Below are 19403 nucleotides of genomic sequence, written 5' to 3'. Positions count from 1 at the left end.
AGAAAGAAAAAAACATGGAAACCAAGTTACTGAAAGAATGTAATGCGAGAGGAAGGAAGGAGTTAGAGGAGCTTGGACAGCTCTTTTGCTGTAGAGGGGTAAGGGTCCCACATGTCCTTGAGCAATTCAGTTTGGCCTGTAGCAACAGGACAAGGGATAAGGGTTTTAAAACTAAAAGAAAGTAGACTGAGTAGCTTTAAGGAAGATTTTTTTTTGTTTGTTTTACATTGAGGATGTTGAAACCCTGGAACAGGTTGCCCAGAGATGTTGTAGGGTTGTAGATGCCCCAGCCCTGAAAACATCCAAGGTCAGGTTCGACAGGGCATTCAGCAACCTGATGTAGTCAAAGATGTCCCTGTTCATTTCAGGTAGAGTTGGGTTGGACTTGGATGACCTTTAAAGTCCCCTTCCAATTTTACTATTCCATTATTCGAACTCTACTGGACTATTTTGAGGGTTATCTTTCCTGGTGACACTATATATATAGTAACAGTTAGGGCTTTTTTTTTTTTGGGGGGGGGGGCTTTTTTTTTTTCTCTCTCTCTCCCCTGGAGTTTTACAGCAAAACTGCTTCAGTACTTCCTTAAGTGAAAAACTTATTTTCAACACAGATCTATATTAGGCTGTGATATTAAATGTTGCTGAAGTACGATTCTTTAGGGAATGTTGACTGTCTGTAGAGGCATTGATTTCAATTCACCTTTTCATAAAATATTTTCCGTTTGTGAGAGAAATCTTCCAGTTTGGCAGCCTTATCCAGGTCACTGGCAGCAGTAGCAATATCAGCCTCTGCAACAGGATGAAGATCCAGAATGGGAATTGGTTTGCTGTGGAAGGGGTTGGCCCACAGTTACACTGGTAGTCCTTGGCAGGATGAGCCTGCACAGGTGTTAGGCTCTAACAGCAGAAGAATGATAGCGTTTGTAATTCAGAGGAAATTATTTTGCAAAGAAACATAAAATTTCACTTCTTTCTTCTGTCAGAGAAACAAAAGACAGCAAATGGGTCTGCCCAGCACAAATACGTGTTGGGGAACAGTGCTCTGCACATACTGTGTGATTTTGCTGCTGCTTTACAGAGATTTCATAATAAAATACGCAGCCATCCTTAGTCTGCCTTTAAGCTGTAGCTTGCAGGATCCTAGAGAAATTCTGCCTTGCCGTGTGTGTGCCTGCTTTTGTTGAAAGTATCAGTGTTGCCTGCCTGGTAATAGTCACAGTTATTTTTTTTTTAAACAGAATTAGAAAAGGTAAAATAATCTTGAGACTATTTGCCTTTAAGATTTTATTTGCTAATTATTCATTTCTGGTTTAATGTTATTGACTGACATTAATAGTCATTACTTTCCCAGGTTTCCTATATACCAATGCTGTCTTACTGATCTGTCACTCACAGACATGTAGTTTTCCAATTATCTGGTTGCCATTTGTCTCCTCTTCACTGACTCTAGCTGACATTTGTCACTGTCTCAATTCTGTATCACCTGTTGTTGTTTTTTCGTAATCTTCCACTGATCTCTCTTCAAGGTCCAGAAAACTTGCTTGGATACCTTCAGGTAGAGAAGTGGTAATACTAAGAGAGGTTAGTGTAAAGGTCTAGGAGGGGAGTGGTCTCAGACTGATAAGCTGGAGTCGCCCAAATTACATATTTACAATTTAGTTGTTCTGCTTAGTTTTTTGGGAATTCTGCAGAATTCGGGAACCCTTGTCTGAATAGTCTCAGTTACCTGGAGGAAGAGCAATATGTAAGATTGTAAAAGACACACAGGGAAGAATTACCTGCATAGGCAAAGAAAAGGAACATCCAGGGTTACAGAAAGATCTCAGTCTCCAAATGCGTTAGTCTGTATGCAGGGTTCTTGTTTTTGAGCCAACAGTGGCAGTTCCGACAGCTTGATGCATGGCAGTTGCCATATTTTGTATGTTTAAATGAAGATGTACTTTTTTTTTTAAAAAAAAAAAAAAAAGATTTTTTTTTCTCCTGCTCCTTGAAAGTACCCTGAAAAATACGTTTTGTGAGGCTTGGCAGGATGACTTAATTTGGGAGTGGGATGTTGCTGCAGAAGTATAGGGACAGAAAAAGAACGATATGCATATGGTTATTTTGCGGCAGGAGTTGTGATGACCTGAACCTGTTGCAGAGAATGAAAGCACTTGGCTGAATTGTTTTATGTGATATCCAGTTGTTCTTGTTTTCCCATGTCATCTTTCCTTAACAGCATTTGTTGTTGTCCTTTATTTTGTTCACAGACTGCATTCATTTCAGATACCATTTTTTGTTTAGCTAGACTAAATAAGCTTAAGGCAAAAATCTGCAGGTTTTCAGGCTACTCTTCTGCTGCACAACAGTTATATCGCAGTGGCTCCAGTGAGGACAGTCTTGCATTTGATGTGCAGCAGTGATCAGTGCTCTACTTCTGTGGAGGTATTAGATTGGCTTAAGCAGGCTTAGGCTTTGTCTTGTAGGGCATATTGCCACCACCTTTTTGTTGCTAACATAAGTATTTGCAAAGCCACTTGGCAAACATATGTCAAAACTCTTATTTCTTTCCCAGGTTGTCAGCTATCTAATCATTTGCATTAGGTATAGTGTCTTTCTGATGTGTTTAGTATCCTTGGCAATGGATGCTGAAATGATCCGTGTGTGCATATCCAGTTGACGATTAAATGGCAACGTGAACACTTCAGACAGATGTAGCAACATTTGTCTAAATGTTCTAACAGAACAAATTGGTCCCATGCTAGGACATCTTGACTGATATGTAAAAATTGATACAGCAGAAAAAAATGCAGTTTACATATTGTATGGAGATTTTCTGCCTATGTGGAATCTCTGAAGTTGTATCAGTTACAGGATTGGAAAAGGGAAGAAAAGACAATAATTAGTGACTTTTTTAAAAATACTGAATGAGAGTGATTTGTAAGTTTAGGTAAAAGACATTCATTAATTCAAACACATTTTTGAAACACAGTTCAAACTCTGTTTGTTGCAAGAACAGCTTTATTTTATGTCCCTTTGGAATTACCTTTAAAATATCTCAGTAGAGATAGTACGCGTACTCAGCCTGACTTTAAGAAACTTGTTTAGGCTGTTTTTCTGTCAGTAGTTTCTTAGCTGTAGCCAAGGTATTCCATCTCTCTGTTGCAGAAATAGAATTGTACCACAGCTTATTCTTGTCAGAAATCCCTAGAAAAATACAGAAGAGACTGATAAATATTATGCATTAAGTCTACAAAGAGTCTGTTTTACCGTTTTTTTTATCTTATGCTTTCAGTGTAACAGATTTTAAATGTGGCCAGTTATTCTTAGCAAAGATATACATATATGTTGTCAGTACTGTAGAAAGTGATCTATACCATGCTGCTTGTAGTGTCTCTTATTTGCGAAATGAAAATTCTTCCTGAGTTCCTGTATTGTGCTTTCTTCCAAAAAGTGAACAAAACAAACCCCTCAATTACTGTGAAACAGCTTTGATTCTCTTGCTTTTTTTGTCTTCTGCATGTGCATAGAAGTGTAAGAGAAATGCATTCAAAGCTGTCTGTTTTTTAAATAATTCCTGACTCTTTAATGTTACTCGTATGCACAGATGTGTATGCTTACAATAATAATGGAAGCGTTTGGTATTACTTTTGCCTTGTAGGTTTTAATGTAAGGCCTTTCTCTGTGCATTACTCAGTGGGGTTTTTCTTGTGTTCACACTATACAGAATGTGTATTGAGGTTCAGCAAGTAATGTGCCCAAAAATTTGACATTTGGAGGAAGAATAGTGAGCTGTAAATTTACCAATATACAGTGATTGCACCAATTAACCACAGAAAATTATTTTTTTATGGTCTTCATTCTGCTGCAGTTTTAATAATTACAAGACTTTTTTCCTGGGTTGAACTCTGTTATAGCTCTGACATGATGGTTAATTTCAGGCAAGCCATGATAAGGTTTCCTCAACAGCTTCCCTAGTGCAGTTAATTTCTGTTTTAAGAGAAGAAGGCCAAAAGAAGGGTAAATTTTGTTTAGAAACTTGTGCCACTGTTCTTTGTTTATCCAGATCAGAAGAGTCTTTATTTTTTCTCTTGGTTTATATTGCTATGGTATATTTGTTGTGTCTCTTGGTGCTTGATTCAAGAATATCAAAGTAAGTTGAAAGCTTTTCATTGCTTTAGGTCTTGAGTTGTAAATATAACATTTTTGCAAGCACAAGAAGAAGCAAATGTTGAAAACTCTGGTCATGGAAGTTCAGGTGCCCACAGGAAAGGTGGTACTGAGCTGATAGCTACTGGAGGTTGGAGAGAAGGTTCTTCAGTATCAATTTCTTTGATTTGGTTTCTGAATCATGGCAGGGGAAGCAAGCTTTAGTTTTTGAAAGTCCATGCTTTTTATTGACCAGATTGCTCAGGCTTGCAAAAGATTGCAGATGCTTCAGTCTTAGAACGAACATTGTCTTCTTGAGCCTAGAAGAGGTTTTCTGCTAAGTTTTCTTCCAAAGACTGGCTCATTTGCAAAACTGAGGAAGTTGGTCCTAGAAGTGATGACTGCAACATTGCATATCTGTCACTAAAATAATCTCAGTTTAGCGAGCAGCAAGCTTTGTGTGCACAACGTACTACTTTTTTTTTAGATGTTTTTTCTGAAAGCTGTAGTAAGGCTTTGTGCTTGTTAATCAAAGCACATGAAATTACAGATGTTGCTTTTTGTTTCTAGTGCTTATTATGTCTTTTGAGATGGAAAGTTCCATGGCTTATTGGTAGTATACATACTACATTCATGTAACCTTCTGATTTTTGCCTTGCCCTTCAAGACAAAAAAGGCTTTCAGTTTATGAGTTTGACAGCAAATGCAAGAAACTTTGCCAGTCAGCTCATTTGTTGGCTTAAATGTCAGCCAATTTAACCAGACTTACACTGTGTTTTTTCAGTTGGCTGCTGAGAGAACAGAACCTTTGATAATTAATGTGAAACTATTCGTCAGTACAATCTATGTAATCTAGGGAGATCTATCAAATAGAATGTGTCTCTTGGTTTTTCTGTTTGATATTGCTTGTATCTGTATGGGGTAGAATATGTGTGTACATTTTAAGAGTGTAAACTTGCTATGATTACCTAAGTAAAACTTTGAGTCCAAAAGAAAGAAGATAAGCATAGGATATGAAAAAAGTACTGCAAGATTTGACCCTTTTGGCAGATTTGTTGGTTTTCTTTCTTTCAAGTTCTGTACCAGTAATAGTTAAATATTCCTGTGGTAATGAGCAATATATTTTTTTACTTAAAAGACAATTTAAAAAGAACCACCATCTTTTGATTTCTGTCCTTTGTTACTCTTTAAAGGCAAAGGGATTGGAGGGCTGAAGATAAGAAAAAGTATTCACAATCTAAATTAAATTAGGACAGGCTAATTGCCACATATTTCCTCTGTTTTGCAGAGGTTCTTCCAGTTGATCTAGTTCAGGAGCTGAATATAGGTGCTCTTATTTCACTTCAGGAGGAGCCTCTTTGCCTGTATTAACTAGTTAAACTAGCCTTGGATAGGAAGTTAACGTTTGTGAATACCTTTCTGCCTCCAGTTGTCAGTAATTGGTTATGAATCTATAAATACATAAAAAGGGGCTTCACCTCAAAAGTTTAATTCCATGTTGAATACTGTTTTATTCATAAGGAAAAGTCTGTGAAGGTCCTTTTGCCCTTTTTTGACTGGGAGGTCAAACTAGGCTGTGGTATTTGACTTCACAATTATTTTTCTTTCATTGGTAACAAAGGCCTTGTTTGTCAGGTGTCACTTATATCTGTACAGTGTCAGTTCTTTGACCTAATGCAGCATAAAAGGTACTAACTTGTTAAGTAGTTCTGTTCCTGACACGAGAGTCTAGTTGACCAGGTTCATGTTTATAAAGACTGAGTGTGAAAAACTGCAGTAGAAAATTTTTTTCACTGATACGAGTAAATGTGAGTTGAGACAAATACAAAGAACAGGTGCAATGAGTAAGGTGCTATGTTTGTAATCCATTCTTGTGGAGTAGAATTGTAATTGTAAGGAAGTGCATCTGTATTAGATATGAATCTTACGAGTGCTCAAACTGGTGGTTTATGATCTTAGGTAAAATGTCTATATGTTTCTCATTAATGTAATTAATAGTTTGCTCTGTGTTTGATGTACAACATATGTGATCAATAGCTTTTTTCCCCTTAATTCAGGTAGATTGAGAACAGCTTAATAAACACTATGGAAAGTTGGTTTTCTTTTTAGATTAAGGGGACAATATCCTTGACAGGTGTTTCCTGTTTCTGTTTTTAATTAATATGGTTTGCAGTAATCTAAGCTTTTCAGACCTCTCTTTCTGACACAAGCTTGGATTATCATGTTCAGAAATACTTTCAAGTCAGATACGTATAAGGTTATTAATGCAGCCAAACAAATAAGTGGTGCATAGTTTATTACACGCTTGAAAATATTTTAACAGATCTGTAACTGGTGTAATTAAAATGCTAGTGGAAAGTTAAATTAGTATCTGTTCAGACTTGAATTATACAGTGAATGATACCATGAATTTTGAGAATCATTAACAACTGTAATGCTGAGGACCATATGAAAGAGAATTTCATGGTTCTTGTATTTCTTGTTTCTAATTGTGTGGACTGCTTGTATTTTTCAGTCAATAATACTTGATTTTTCCATCTTAGATCCTAAAAATGTAAACCTCTTGACAGAATCTTCAGATCTCTTCAAAGCTTTGCCACAATACACCTTTTTGCAAGTTTTTTTACTCATTTTCACAGAGTTTGGTCAACTGCTGTGTAAATGTACCTATTTGGTTGTAGCGATTTTATGAACTCAGGTGGAGTGTCCTCTGTGTGTTTGCACCTCCTCCTGTCCTAGGAGTTCATACGGAGTGCTGTTACCTGCTTTCTTTGATGTCTTATGCCTGTGGCTTTAGTTTGTTAACCCATCTGTAAGGGCCATGCTGTGCCCATGCTGTGCCCACGTGCTGCTGTTAATGTAGGGTTTCTGTTCCTGTCCTTGGCTCCTGCTTCAGCTGTCCTCTTCAGATAATGAGTTTTTCAGAACAAGAACTGCCTTTAGATGTTTGGAAAACACCTACCATGTTGTAAAGCAGCTCATAAAAACAGTCAAATAGCAACTTCAGTATGTATCTAAGTGGAAAAGTAATTTTAAAACTCTTAATCTCTCTGTAGATGTGTCTTAATGCAATATAACTTCTGGAAACAGAAGAGTCAGCACTTGATCTGATCCAAAGCTTATTGAAGTTGAAGCACAGGTTCCCTTTGATCTCAGAGGACTTCGTATCAGCAAGATCTTAGTGAGCTTGTGGTATTTGTGACCCTCCTGAAATAAGCTGGCTAAAATTTAAGCTATCAAATAACTTCACTGCTTTTGAAAATTTTAGGTGAAGTTGTTTTAACTTACAAGGATTAAGTACACAGCATATGATGATTGCGTATAAAGACCTTATGCATTCCTTTTTTCCACATTCAGGGTACCAAGGGTCTGGGAGCTTGGAGGGAGTGGTGGGTCTTTTTTGAGAATTCTGTTCATTTGCATTATAAGGCCTGTGATTTTTGGTGAACAGATCAGTGCAGAATCTAGTTGAGTTATTACTTTGAAATCAATATGCTTCAATGTCTACTTGTTTATATATCCAGGGTGTTGTGAACATCTGTGTTTGCTAAATGAGAATTGCGGTAGTACAGGTGTTGTGGAAAGGATTGGTCTGATATAGAGAAAGGGAGCCAGAACCCACTTGTTTGAATCTCATCTTACCTGGATGATTTGAAAACTGTGGAGTTTGTTTTCAGAACTGTATTATAGAGATCACTTTTAAAGGACATTATGAGTGAAGTGGGAGTTTAAGACTATTGAAGCAAACTTAAGCTAATGACAGTGCATGTTGGAAAAGAATTTCCTGCAGGTTTTAAAGAGAAAAGCATATACGCAAGGTAAATTTCAGCTTTGTTTTCAAAGATTAACTTGTGTTGCTTTTAAAGACGAAAGTACCAACTTTTCAGTTAGACTGGAGATTGATTGTAAGAAGTAGCAGTTCCTTTAATACATTGTCGCTTCCTTCATTTTGTATCAGTATAAGGATTGAACAAGTATTTCTCTGCCAGCTTTTCTGGGTTTATCAGATTGCTTGTCCTCATTCTGTCTGCAGAAAACTAGAATTTCCATTAGTTGTGTTCAAATGCATCTATCTTCCATGACATCTAACATACTTGATTTGGGTATGACTTATTCAGAGTAGATAAATTTATAGAATAAAATAGTCAGGCCCTGGACTCTTTTCTAAAACTCAAAAATAAAAACAACAGTGTATTCTTTTCACAATTATTACGAACTTGGGGGAACATCAGGAGTCTTACTGCATCTAATCATAGTCACTAGATGTGTATTACTAAGCAAGTAATTCCATTTTGCTTTTAAATTAGATTTACTGTTAAATACAAAAAGAGGTATGTATTTGTTAGGACTGGTGAAAATGAATATCAGACGATTTCCTTTCAATTTTGTTAAACTGAACTAAAATTTCTTTTCTGTGAAATTGCTGTAATTTCAGAGAACCAGTTCTAGTTTTGCATAGTATATATCATATTTTCAAAGCTCTGTTCACTGAGATCTTCTCAAAGTACCAAGAGTTAGCAGGTTCTTCAACTTTGGCCAGAAGTGATGATAAAGAAGTAAAAAAGGTAGGATGTTTCCAAGTGCTAGGTAATGGTCACTCCTTCTTTTCTTTTTCTTTTTTTTTTTTTTTTAATATATGCATTCTTCACACATCTGAATTAGCAAGAATAGTGATGCTTTAAGAGAGGAAAATTTGGTTTTGTATCAGTGAGCATCTTTTCCTTTAAAAAAAACTGAATTACATTTCAATAGAAGCATTCACTCACAGCTTGAGATTTAGAATGTCTCTTGGATTTTCTAACCTATATGTCTGTTAATTTCTGTGTAATATTCTGCAGCATTAGACCTTCTTTTTGATTAAAAAATTGTGTAGGCTTAAGTATTTGCAAGATCAAAAGCCAGGAACAGCCTGTTTCTATATGAAGGCATCTGTTTTTTCAGTTGCTGCCCAAGTGGAAAATTGGAAAGAAATTGTTGTGCTCTCAGGTAGCTTTAGGGCATTGCATAGCTAAAAATTGCATGTGTCCTTTTTGAAAATAATGTATGTAGGAAGATGCAGGTTTTGGAGCACACTGTAGGAGAATTGGGTTAAACCACATATAAAGGATGTGTCCTTCCAATTTTTTAAAAAACCCTAAATTTTTAACATAGGCCATTGTTTTGGAAAAGTTAAAATAAAGGTAGAAATAAAGCAGTTTCAAGTAAGATCTTTAAAGCAGGTCCTGAACAGGAAAAGTAAATGTTTCCATTGGAGAATGTTCTCTGAACACGGTTTCTTAACAATAAGAATATCCTGCTTTTGAGAGAGTGAGCAAAATTATTCATGCTAAGGTGTGGGTCTATTGCATATACAGTAACACATTAAGAGGGCAGATTAGAAACTGCTGGCTTAACTGTATCTCTAGCAGTTATATTTTTATTTCCTACATACTTGTACCTGGTGTCTGACTAGTTCTGCTTATAGTAGCTGGGGTTGTCTAAGGTGTTACCCTGTTTTGTAACTCACCTCTTTCCCCTTGGATGCAGCTGCTGCTTTGCAGTGATTGTACTATTCACCTGAAAGTTTGGGGTCAGATCCCAGAGGTGTTCTTTTATCTATCCTTCTGTGTTACTTACTGTCCTGTGCAAACTGGTCTTGTGACGGTTTATAGTCTATGTATGCATTCCTCTGCCACAAACAACCACTTCCAACTTGTTGCACCAACTTGTTCTCCTTTTTATTATGTAGCATCTAAACAAAGAGTAAGCTGTACAGTTGAAACATATATACTCAAAGGGACAATGTCAAAAAAAAATCATATTCACAATTTGATATTAAATGTAGATCTTTAACATACTACTTCTTGCATTTCTTTGCTTAAAGGAGGACATTGAGGAAAATGTGATTTTGTGTGTATGTGTGTGAATTATGCATTCTTGAGTGCAAAGAGGCTGATGCAGGAAAAATATATGAGCAGCTCAGATTTAAAAGTATGCTGTGTTTGTGTTTGACACTGCCTATATGATTCTTGGAGGCTATGAGCAGATGAATAAGTCATTGTGAAGTAACATCTACGGTGAATTGTCCATATGGAGTAACGAAGGACAGAATTGTGCTTCTTGTTGTGTAAGGGCAAACATATGGTGCACTGCAAAGTTCACTTACCAGCTTAGACTTGTGGCAGCATGTTTATTGGCATGGACCTTTGTTGTTAATGCTTGTTTGCTTACTGCTTTCCATGGAGAAAGTGCCTCCTGCTTTGTTCCCAGTTTTTAGTCTTACTGCCTGACTGTAGAGAAACATCCTTTTTAGCTGCTGTTATCAGCCCCTGTTTCCCTAGGTGGGATCGGGTTTGAGAATTGCTTTTGTGTTTAAGGCTTTTGGTGTTGTCCCCTTCCTGCTTTTGTGAAAAGGGCAAAATACGGAGAGAAGTTCAGTAATTTCTCATCCTTAAACAAACAGTGAAAGAGGGGTCCCAGCCGCCACCACCTCAGTGGGTTTGGTGAAAGAGGCTGCAGAGGAGGCAACAGAATGCACACTCATCACGTTATCAGATGATTCTTTTATTATTGGATTGTAAAATTAGTGATCAAATTAGCTGTTTTGGGGTTTTTTTGGAAAATAAAGATTCTCTTTTTCCCTAGCAGAAATAAAAATTGCAAAAATGTATGAGCACCTACCTCTCCAGACATTCTTCTTCAGTAGTCCAGTAATCTTGTTTCAAGGAGATTGTTTTAAGGACAGCTTGCATATTGACTAAATTTGCTGTAAGCCTTCCTGCATTTTTATGTGAGGTAATTAAATTTCATTTTCTGATTAACTGATTTTTGTCCCACTTTTTGCTTTTTAATCTTTTTTTTTTTTAGGCTTCCTTAAGCCAGACTTAATATCGATAGAATGAAAAAGTTTAAAAGGAGACTTTCCTTAACCTTGCGTGGAAGCCAGACCATTGATGAATCACTGTCTGAGCTAGCAGAACAAATGACAATTGAAGAAAACAGCAGCAAAGATAACGGTAAGCGTATCTTTCACTTTCCAGAAAATGTAAGTATTTTGTCGGCTCCCAGTCCAGTGAGCATTGTTGGGTTTTATTCCAGTTTTCACAATTGCATGGACTTCCTCACTAACCTTTTGTTTTGATTTATTTTACGTTTGGCTACCCTAGTTCTTTCAACAGGTTCATATGTTGATAAAAATTGGTTTGCTTTGATATGGAACTGTTATGAAGCTATTTGTCAAAAGTTACCTAAATCAATATTTAATGTGGTGTGCAGCAAGGATGGTAGATGCTCTTTCAGTAAACAAACCCATTATTTTATTAATTTAGTGGGTCTCACATCAACTTCATATGGCTTCAAATTCAGCTTTTTTCTCAAAAATCATTATTTGGTAATATAATTGACAATAATTACTTAATTATTAGAAATAAAACTGTTTACTTTATCCTTAGTGATGTAGTGCACTAGTCTGAGAATTCTGTCACCTCTTCGTGTCTTTGAATAGTACTTCAGCAGTATGAAGGTGACTAGAAACATTCAGGATAACCAGCTTGCCTGTATTTTCTTATGCAAGTCTTTGGCTGATCCCATAAATACATTGGCTGCTGTAAAGTCCACATTAATGATAGATACTGCTTTTGAAGGCAATCGGCAGTAATAATGACTGGAAGAGATTTTGTTGCTTTGTTCTGTTTCCTGGGCTGTGGCATTTAAGTCGCAATTTCATCTTCAGTGCTGATTAGTGTTATTTCTTGCTCTGCTGATATCTAAGGTCTTGTCAAGTATCAAGTGATCTGAATATTTTTTTTCTTCCCCCCACTTCAGACCAATAAATGATTCTGAATTTTCCCACTGGAAACTGACAGGGCTGGGAAATTTGAGCAGAAGTAGAGGAATTGGAATTTGCCCTACAGACTTCAAAAACCCTATCTAAGATTTATTGCATACCAAGCTTTTGAAAGCTGAATTCACCTTTGGCAAAACAAAGCTATTAATATTTTTCATTTTTACCCTTAATTTCTGGTATATTCATTGCTGTTGTCCTGTCTTCATCATGGGCTTTACCCAGTAGTTTAGAAAACAATGTTTATTACAACTTTTTATGTGTTGATACAACAGGTCTACCCTGAAACAGTAATTGCAGTATTTTTGCACTGATACTTGGAGACACTGAGCAGTTGTCACACATGGTTTCACTTGTATTAGCCTTTGTTACTGATGCATATTGTGTTTGGACCTGTATATACTTCTGACAAATTGATTTAATTATGCAAAAAAATGCTAAGAATATTACTTTCACACTGGGAAATGAGCATGAAAAATCATCACCAGCATCAGTGAATGTAGTGAACTAGGATGCTGAATAGATTCAGTTGAAAATTGGATCCTGGAAGAATAAAAAATTTTTACTTTAAATTGGACCATGTTCTGGGTGCCAGCTCAAGGGACAGGGGACACAATAACTTGTTTACAGAAGCATAAGCTTATGCTATCTTAAACCATGTATGAATCTATTTGCAGTTTGTAATATTTATCTGAGAATTATCGCAAATAGCAATACTTACATGTCTTCTGCATGCTTGTTGCCAAACTTTGTCAAACTTCTCAGTAGATACTTAAAGTGATAAAGATACAAGTCAAGAAAATGTTTTTAATTAAAAATTCATTATTCAGCTTTTAATGCTCCTTTTATTTTGCTTTTCACGTTATTTCATTGGCCAAAAGGAAGCTTATATGCTAACACTGTGTGATACAATACTTGCTATGTTTGCAGCTGCAAAATTTAGTTGATTCCTGAGTAAAATCTTTGGATACCTAGAGGCATTGTTGATCCTCTTGAAAAAAGAATAGTAAACTGTACTTTTGGTATGCCTGATCTTTAACTCATATTTTTATGTCATTTAAGAGTTTTATTGACATTTGCTTCCTTTTTCTGATACTTCTAGAATGCTGGTACTAGTATCTGTCCTATCTTTGATCTTGCAGAGATGAACAGGATACTACTATGTGGGGTTTTGTTTTCCTTTGTTTTTCTTTTCTTTTCCTTTCCAACCCTACTTTTCTTAGAAAGTAGGGTTGGAAAATGCTTCTTACACTAGCTAGTCCTGCTTTTCTAAAGGAAGCTCTAACTTTCTCATAGATCAAGATACTTTGGAAGGAATAGTTTTCAGAGAGACTGTAGTAATTGGGCAACAACAATTGCTGGAAAAAACAGTCAGGAAATGAGTTCTCCCTTTTGATGAAATACAAGTTTGGTAGAGAACATAGCTTGGAAAAAAATCCTTCAGTGGATGTTATTTTGAAAAGTTGCTCACAAAGGAGTGCTAATATGAGAAAAGTTTGCTTTTGCACCTTACAAAACCAGAGTGCTAAGAAGCCTGTACTAACTGTCAATATCCAGCTGGGACACATGAGAGAATGTAGTTTCTATGAAGTGATAGCTGCGTTAAGATCTTGAGAGTGCATCTTGTACTGCGATGGTGCTGATCTCAGAAGGCCCGAGTAACCATCTCTGTAGTTTTGCTTTTAAGAAGAATAAATAGCTCCTTTACCCTGTGGAACAAAGAAAAACAAATGTGCCCAGTTTGCAGGCTTTGGATCTGTTCTTAAAGGAACTTAAAAAGCAGTCTAGTAAATCAAAGGCAAGCCAGTATCTTGATCTACAGAGAATCAAAGTCAGGGATACAAAGTCTTCAGAAACTGGTTCTTCATGTGTGGTTTATTTTCAAGCATTATTGCTTCGTGAACTTGAGAAATGAGGGTTGAAGGACATTGCAGCTGTTCTTCTCACGCCACAAGGCAATGATAGACCCTGAACACTGAAGGCCTTCACAGCAGAATTTGCTTCCATTGTTGTTGTCCCATTTTGTTCTTTATTATTTTTCTCTTCCTAGCAAATCACCCATCTTGTCTCCCATCATTCCATTCTGATGGCTGTGTTCATTGAAGGGTATAATTTTATACTCACTAGCTTTTTTCCTTCCTGGAAAAATGGCTGTGTTACTGGACCGTAGAGGTTGTAGAGGCTGCATCCATAGAAGACCACATCTATGCTGATCTGGGATCCATGCTCATCTCTACCTGATTTTTTACATAATATCCTGCAAAATCTTTTATTATGAAGTTCCAGTCCAGCACTGTGATTCCAGGTTCCAACATGCACATAGTACCAGGGACTTTTCCTCATGGTCACCCTTTTGCAATAACCTGTCTTGTTCAGCCCCCTGCCAAATGTTTACTCTCCCAGAACAACTGCCTCTGATTTCAAATAACTACTGCTCCAATCCAGAGGCCCACTTTGTCATAAGGTCCAGCTTTGATGGGTTGTTTGAAGACTTTTAAAGAACAGTACTCCTAATGTGGAAGAAGCTGTCCTATTTGTAGTTCACAGGCATAAAAATAGATACGTAACTTTTGATTTCTTCAGAGTGCATTGATACCACTGAATCGGCTAACCTTTTGTGTGCTATCTCATTTCATACGCAGCCTCCTTCATTGTGTGATGTCAGTGCAATCTCAGTGTGCAACACTCATCCAGCAGCAAAAAAATGGGATTAGCAAGGATCAACCCATATTGTTCAGTGCAGTAGCAGAGAGAGCTATTGCACTGAATGTAGAATAACCAACAGTTTTGGTTTGGGTTTTCTTTGGAACACCATCAAATTATTTAGTGACCAGAAACCTATATGTAATTAAATCAGCTTTACAAATTATGTTCATTGTAATTGGCTTCTGGGTGAGGCAGCGTCGCCAAAGCAGATGCATAAACCATAAATAGAGGGACCAGTGAAATGCCTGGTATACAGCTGAAGCCTTATGAAATGGGGACTGTATGAAGTATACTTTGGGCTAGTCTTTTATCTAAGTACAGAACCTTTTCATGGTCTCTAATGTTTTGACATGCAAAACTAATTAATTGGATTTTTGTTTATTTATCATTCTGTCTTGATTGAAGCACACTAACAATGTGCTGTCTTGCTTTTTTAATTCTAGGTTCTACCTTAATACATGTATTCAGACTAATATTAAAAATACTAAATGATAATTTGTAGCAGTTGACAACTAAATTTGCTCCTGAAATTTTTTCCTTGCCAGTGACATACTAATGAAATTTGGCTAGAAGTAAAATCCAAATCATGCATATTTAAAGCCTGATTAACTGTAAAATTTATGCAAATACTTTAACTACATATGAATATGCTCTCTAATGAAAGCAAAAAATGTGGCTGTATTGTGTAATATTATAAAATACATTATTGCAAACAGCGAGCATGCTTTTAAGATTAATTACAAGTTATGTTCAAAAATACATCCATCTCTCTTGCATTAATATATAAGTAACTTGGAAAGCCATTCTGTATTGTCAGTTTCTGTTTTTACATATAGATATATATGCACATACATACTAAATTAAAGCAAGTGAGATTCTTACAGAAATGGCTTCATTAATTTCTAGAATAATACCGATCTCCATTTGGTCTTTTTTAGCTCAGTGATGTGATCGTAGGATCCCGTCTCACAAACACTTGCATAATTTTTTTGTAATTTTACAGGTGTGAGTAATAATGGAAGAATCAGCTACAGTAAAGTGCGTAAGTGTTTTTTAGGTTTAAGGCCTTAATGACTAGTTAATACTCTGATAAGAGGAATGAATGTTTATAAAAATTGACAAATTGCAATACTGTCTCAGAACATCCAAGTGTCTTTCTAGTTGTCATTTCATATCACTTTCAGTACAACTAAGAAACTCCCATTCCATCTGCTATGTGTGATTCCTTGAGTATGGAAGGAAAACTGTGTTACAATATATTTTTAAGACAGTGTTCTTGAATTGGAAATATGAACACAGAAATACTTACTGGTAATAAATAAATATAATTTCTTTGTTGATACTGGAAGAAAGTATCAATATAAAAAAAAAGGGGGGGGGGGGGAGGGGGAGAATCCCCAGATGTGCTAGTGCTCATTCTAGTGCTATAGATTACTGCAAATAACTGGCAGCTGTCACAGCTAAATATTGAACCTTGTACTGTCCCTTATACAGTACTGATGTACCCTTTTGTGCTGTGGCATACATAAATTTTTATTATTGTTGTTTCATGTGGTTTCTCCATCCCATGTAAACTGCACAGCATAGCGTTCTTTCTTCCCTTCTGATTTAATTTGTTCTTCCCACAAAACCTGGAGGTTCTATTCATGTATAGAAGTGCTTATAAATTGAAAATTCAGTGCCTGAAAGCATGCCGCAGAGGCCCATAGTCTTGGGCAGGGGTGTCCACTCGTAAGTGTTTTCCTTCACAGGCTGAACACAGGTTTTGCAGGAGAACATGATGCCTAGATGCAGAAGTGGACTGTGAATACACCAGATTTCTGCTAGTGTAGACTCACTGATGGATACATAGAGATTTGTTCTCAACTGGAATTCAGATGGTCTTGTTAAGTGCATAAAAGTAAAATACATGTAACTATGTTTGGTTGGCAGTGTGGCCTTGCAGATGCTTGTGTTGGGACCTACAGGGTAGTTGTGTATGGGGGTGCAAGGATGGAGGCTACAGATCCTTGTGGATTGGCTACAGTGCTGACTCACATTGATTTAAAATATACCTGAAACGGTGTTCTGAAGGATTTGGTGTAGTGGGATGCCTTCTGGAGTTAACGCTTTTTAAAGGGAAGATTAGTAATTGATGGTGTGTCATGCATATGTGATTGGAGGTATGGGACTACCAGGCTTATGTTCCAATATGTGTTCTGATGACTGAAAGTACTATCTTGAGAATTAGCTTTTAAACAGTATGAAATACATAAATCTCAAAGGCAGGTTTTTGACTTTGAGTATATTTCATTTGATTGTGATCTTTGCCTTGGTACCTAGACTGAAGGTAAAACCTCATTGTCTGTGAACTCAACTCTGAAAGGCTTTTTGTAGTGTTTTTTAGATGCCTTGATCTCATTTTTTGCCATATGTATTATCTCTGGGTTTTGTAGTTTAAACAGGCTCCTTGGAAAAATTTGTCCTTTTTGTCCCAAATAATAGTAATAATTAAAAAAAAATTACAGGACATTACAGGGCCATTTTAATTATTGAGGTATTACTTCATTTCTGGGAGAAACTTGAAGATGGTGTTTCTTTAGGTTTCTGTTGGCTTATTTCTTTAAACATGCTACCAATATTTTTGTCCTTTGTTTTCCAAGATGAAGAAGGTTTGCTCTGGACATGACTCCTATATTCAAATGGATTAATGCTGAGAAATGGGAGGAATCCCTTGAGGTTCTGCAAGTTTTTAATATTGTAATACTTAAGAATTCGAAGGTTTAATCTTATTACTTAATGAATAAATACAGTTTTAAGTGGTATTGAGTCGTTGCTGTATTTTTAGAGTGACAGTGTTTTCCTGGAGTCCAAGGGAACAACCCCATAAAATAATGTATAAATATACAGTATTGTATACAGTGCTCCTCATGAAGCTCCCTGAGTACAGATACAGCAAAAGTATAGCCGCTTTGGGTTGTTTAAATATTTCTTCTATGGGAGCCATCACCTGTGATTTTACTGAGTGGGTCTGACAGCCTTACAGCGGTGTAATTAAATACTGTACAGTGCAGCATACCAGCTCTAAAATTTCAAAAATTCACCTGCTTACATTCTAAAATTTCTAAAGAAATAAAGGGCTTCTTGACAACAGCTTCCTCAGGAAAGAAGTTTGTTCAAAATATTTGCAAGTCCAAAAAAAAATTGGTCTTTATTGCCAACAGACATGTAAAAATTGAGTAATCGTTAATAGAGCATACATTCAGATTAGTTAAATGAATGTGTGGTAGATGTATAGCTTAATCATATTTTGGCATCAACAGTAGCATTTGAGACAGTCAATGTAAATAATTTTAAAAGGTTATTGTGATGAATCACAAGCTTCATGAATGCAAGGCTGTTTAGAGAATGAATATTTAGTTTCATGTGTGTAGAGTTCTGACACTTCCCCGTTCTCTATCAAAATGGAAAAGAAAAAAAATTTGAAACAAAAAGCCCAAGCAACCTTGGAAGGTGTCTGGAGCAAGGATGAGGTCAAAGTGGGTGGAAAAGAAAAAACTGCGTAGAGTTCTGCCCTGTAAAAAACAGTAGCTGATTCTGAGGGCGTTTAGTGAGACTTTGTTATAGTTGAGCTGGTCCAGTGTCGAGCTGCAGTTAAAAGTGGTGAATGAGGTTCTGCCTCCACCCTTATGTCAGCATCCATATGCTCTGCATGCCCTGTGATGATCTAGTTCAAATACCTAAATCAAAATTACATTTCTCTTTTGCAGGGGAAGGACCTAAACCACTTTTTTGGTAGCAGCAGTGAATTGTGTCAGGCTTGCTGTTGCACGAAAAGTTCATCCTTACTTAGAGTATGGAGCATGCCTGGGTTCAGTCTCCATTATATACCCAAATCAGAGATCATAAATGTTGTCTCTGATATCTGTCTTATTTTGATTAGAAAAAACTCCTCTTGTGTACTTTATATAAAATTAAAACATGTATTTATGTATTTGTATGGTTTCCATGTCCAGAATGGATAGTAGTTACTGCAAGAAAATATATTGTTCAGAGTTATTCAGCTCTATCAGAGATGCTTGATTTAAGAGAAAATGTCACCATGTATGACAGGTGATTTTGATTCTTTATTAAAGCTAGCTGAAGCAAATATCATTCCAAAATTTAGGCACTGAAATATGAAAGCCAGCTTGGTCTTTTTGTCACATTATAGAGATACTCACAGGACATAAGGAAAAGAGGTAGTTGAATGTGTGGTATTATGTATTCATGAAATGTGTTTTAAAATGCATTTACATTCCTAATGAAAACACTTTATTTCTTTAATCCACCAGCTGACTGATGTGTGACAGTATGTCAGTTGCTGAGGCCTTGCATAGAAATGCCAGGCAATTCTGCAGGCTCTCTGGAGCTCAGATTAAGTAAATCTAGCACAGGAGAGAAGGTGGTAGTGTGGCTCTTTGTTAAGATAGATGGACAAAGAAAGGGAATATTGGGGATTTATTGAAAAATTGCTTACCTTGGGAATAATTTCAGGTCAGGGTTTGTGGTTAATTTAAATGGCACTTAGAGGAGACATCTTTATAGCATCATAAAATAGTTGGTTTTAACTAATTCATCAGACAGACTTTTTGGTTATATAGGCTATTGTTCTACTTGACTCGGCAGTTCTCATAATTAGGAAATAAAAAAATCAGTTCCACTTATGTTCAAGCATAAATTTCTGTCACTTCACAATTGAAAGATTTCAGCACCTCATTTGAGTTAC

The 19403-nt window shown here is 36.4% G+C and overlaps 1 protein-coding gene across 6 annotated transcripts in view; it reads left to right on the top strand.

The window, feature by feature from the left end:
- The window catches only part of CDK17 (cyclin dependent kinase 17), a 92536-nt gene that overhangs the window by 27524 nt on the left and 45609 nt on the right, over positions 1-19403 (top strand). For 3 of the 6 annotated variants that reach the window (XM_080392650.1, XM_080392653.1, XM_080392652.1), the window contains exons 2-3: positions 10975-11123; positions 15660-15698. In XM_080392650.1, coding sequence (XP_080248776.1) covers positions 11006-11123; positions 15660-15698 — 157 coding nt within the window. In that variant the 5' untranslated portion in view covers positions 10975-11005. Of the gene's footprint in view, positions 1-1619; positions 10903-10974; positions 11124-15659; positions 15699-19403 lie in introns of those variants that run through there. The other 3 variants (XM_080392651.1, XM_080392654.1, XM_080392655.1) reach the window with 3 other exon arrangements.

This window comes from Falco punctatus (assembly GCF_963210335.1).
Source record: "Falco punctatus genome assembly, chromosome: 6".
NCBI lineage: Eukaryota > Metazoa > Chordata > Aves > Falconiformes > Falconidae > Falco > Falco punctatus.
Note: the sequence above shows the minus strand (reverse complement) of the source record. Positions and strands in the feature narration are given on the sequence as shown.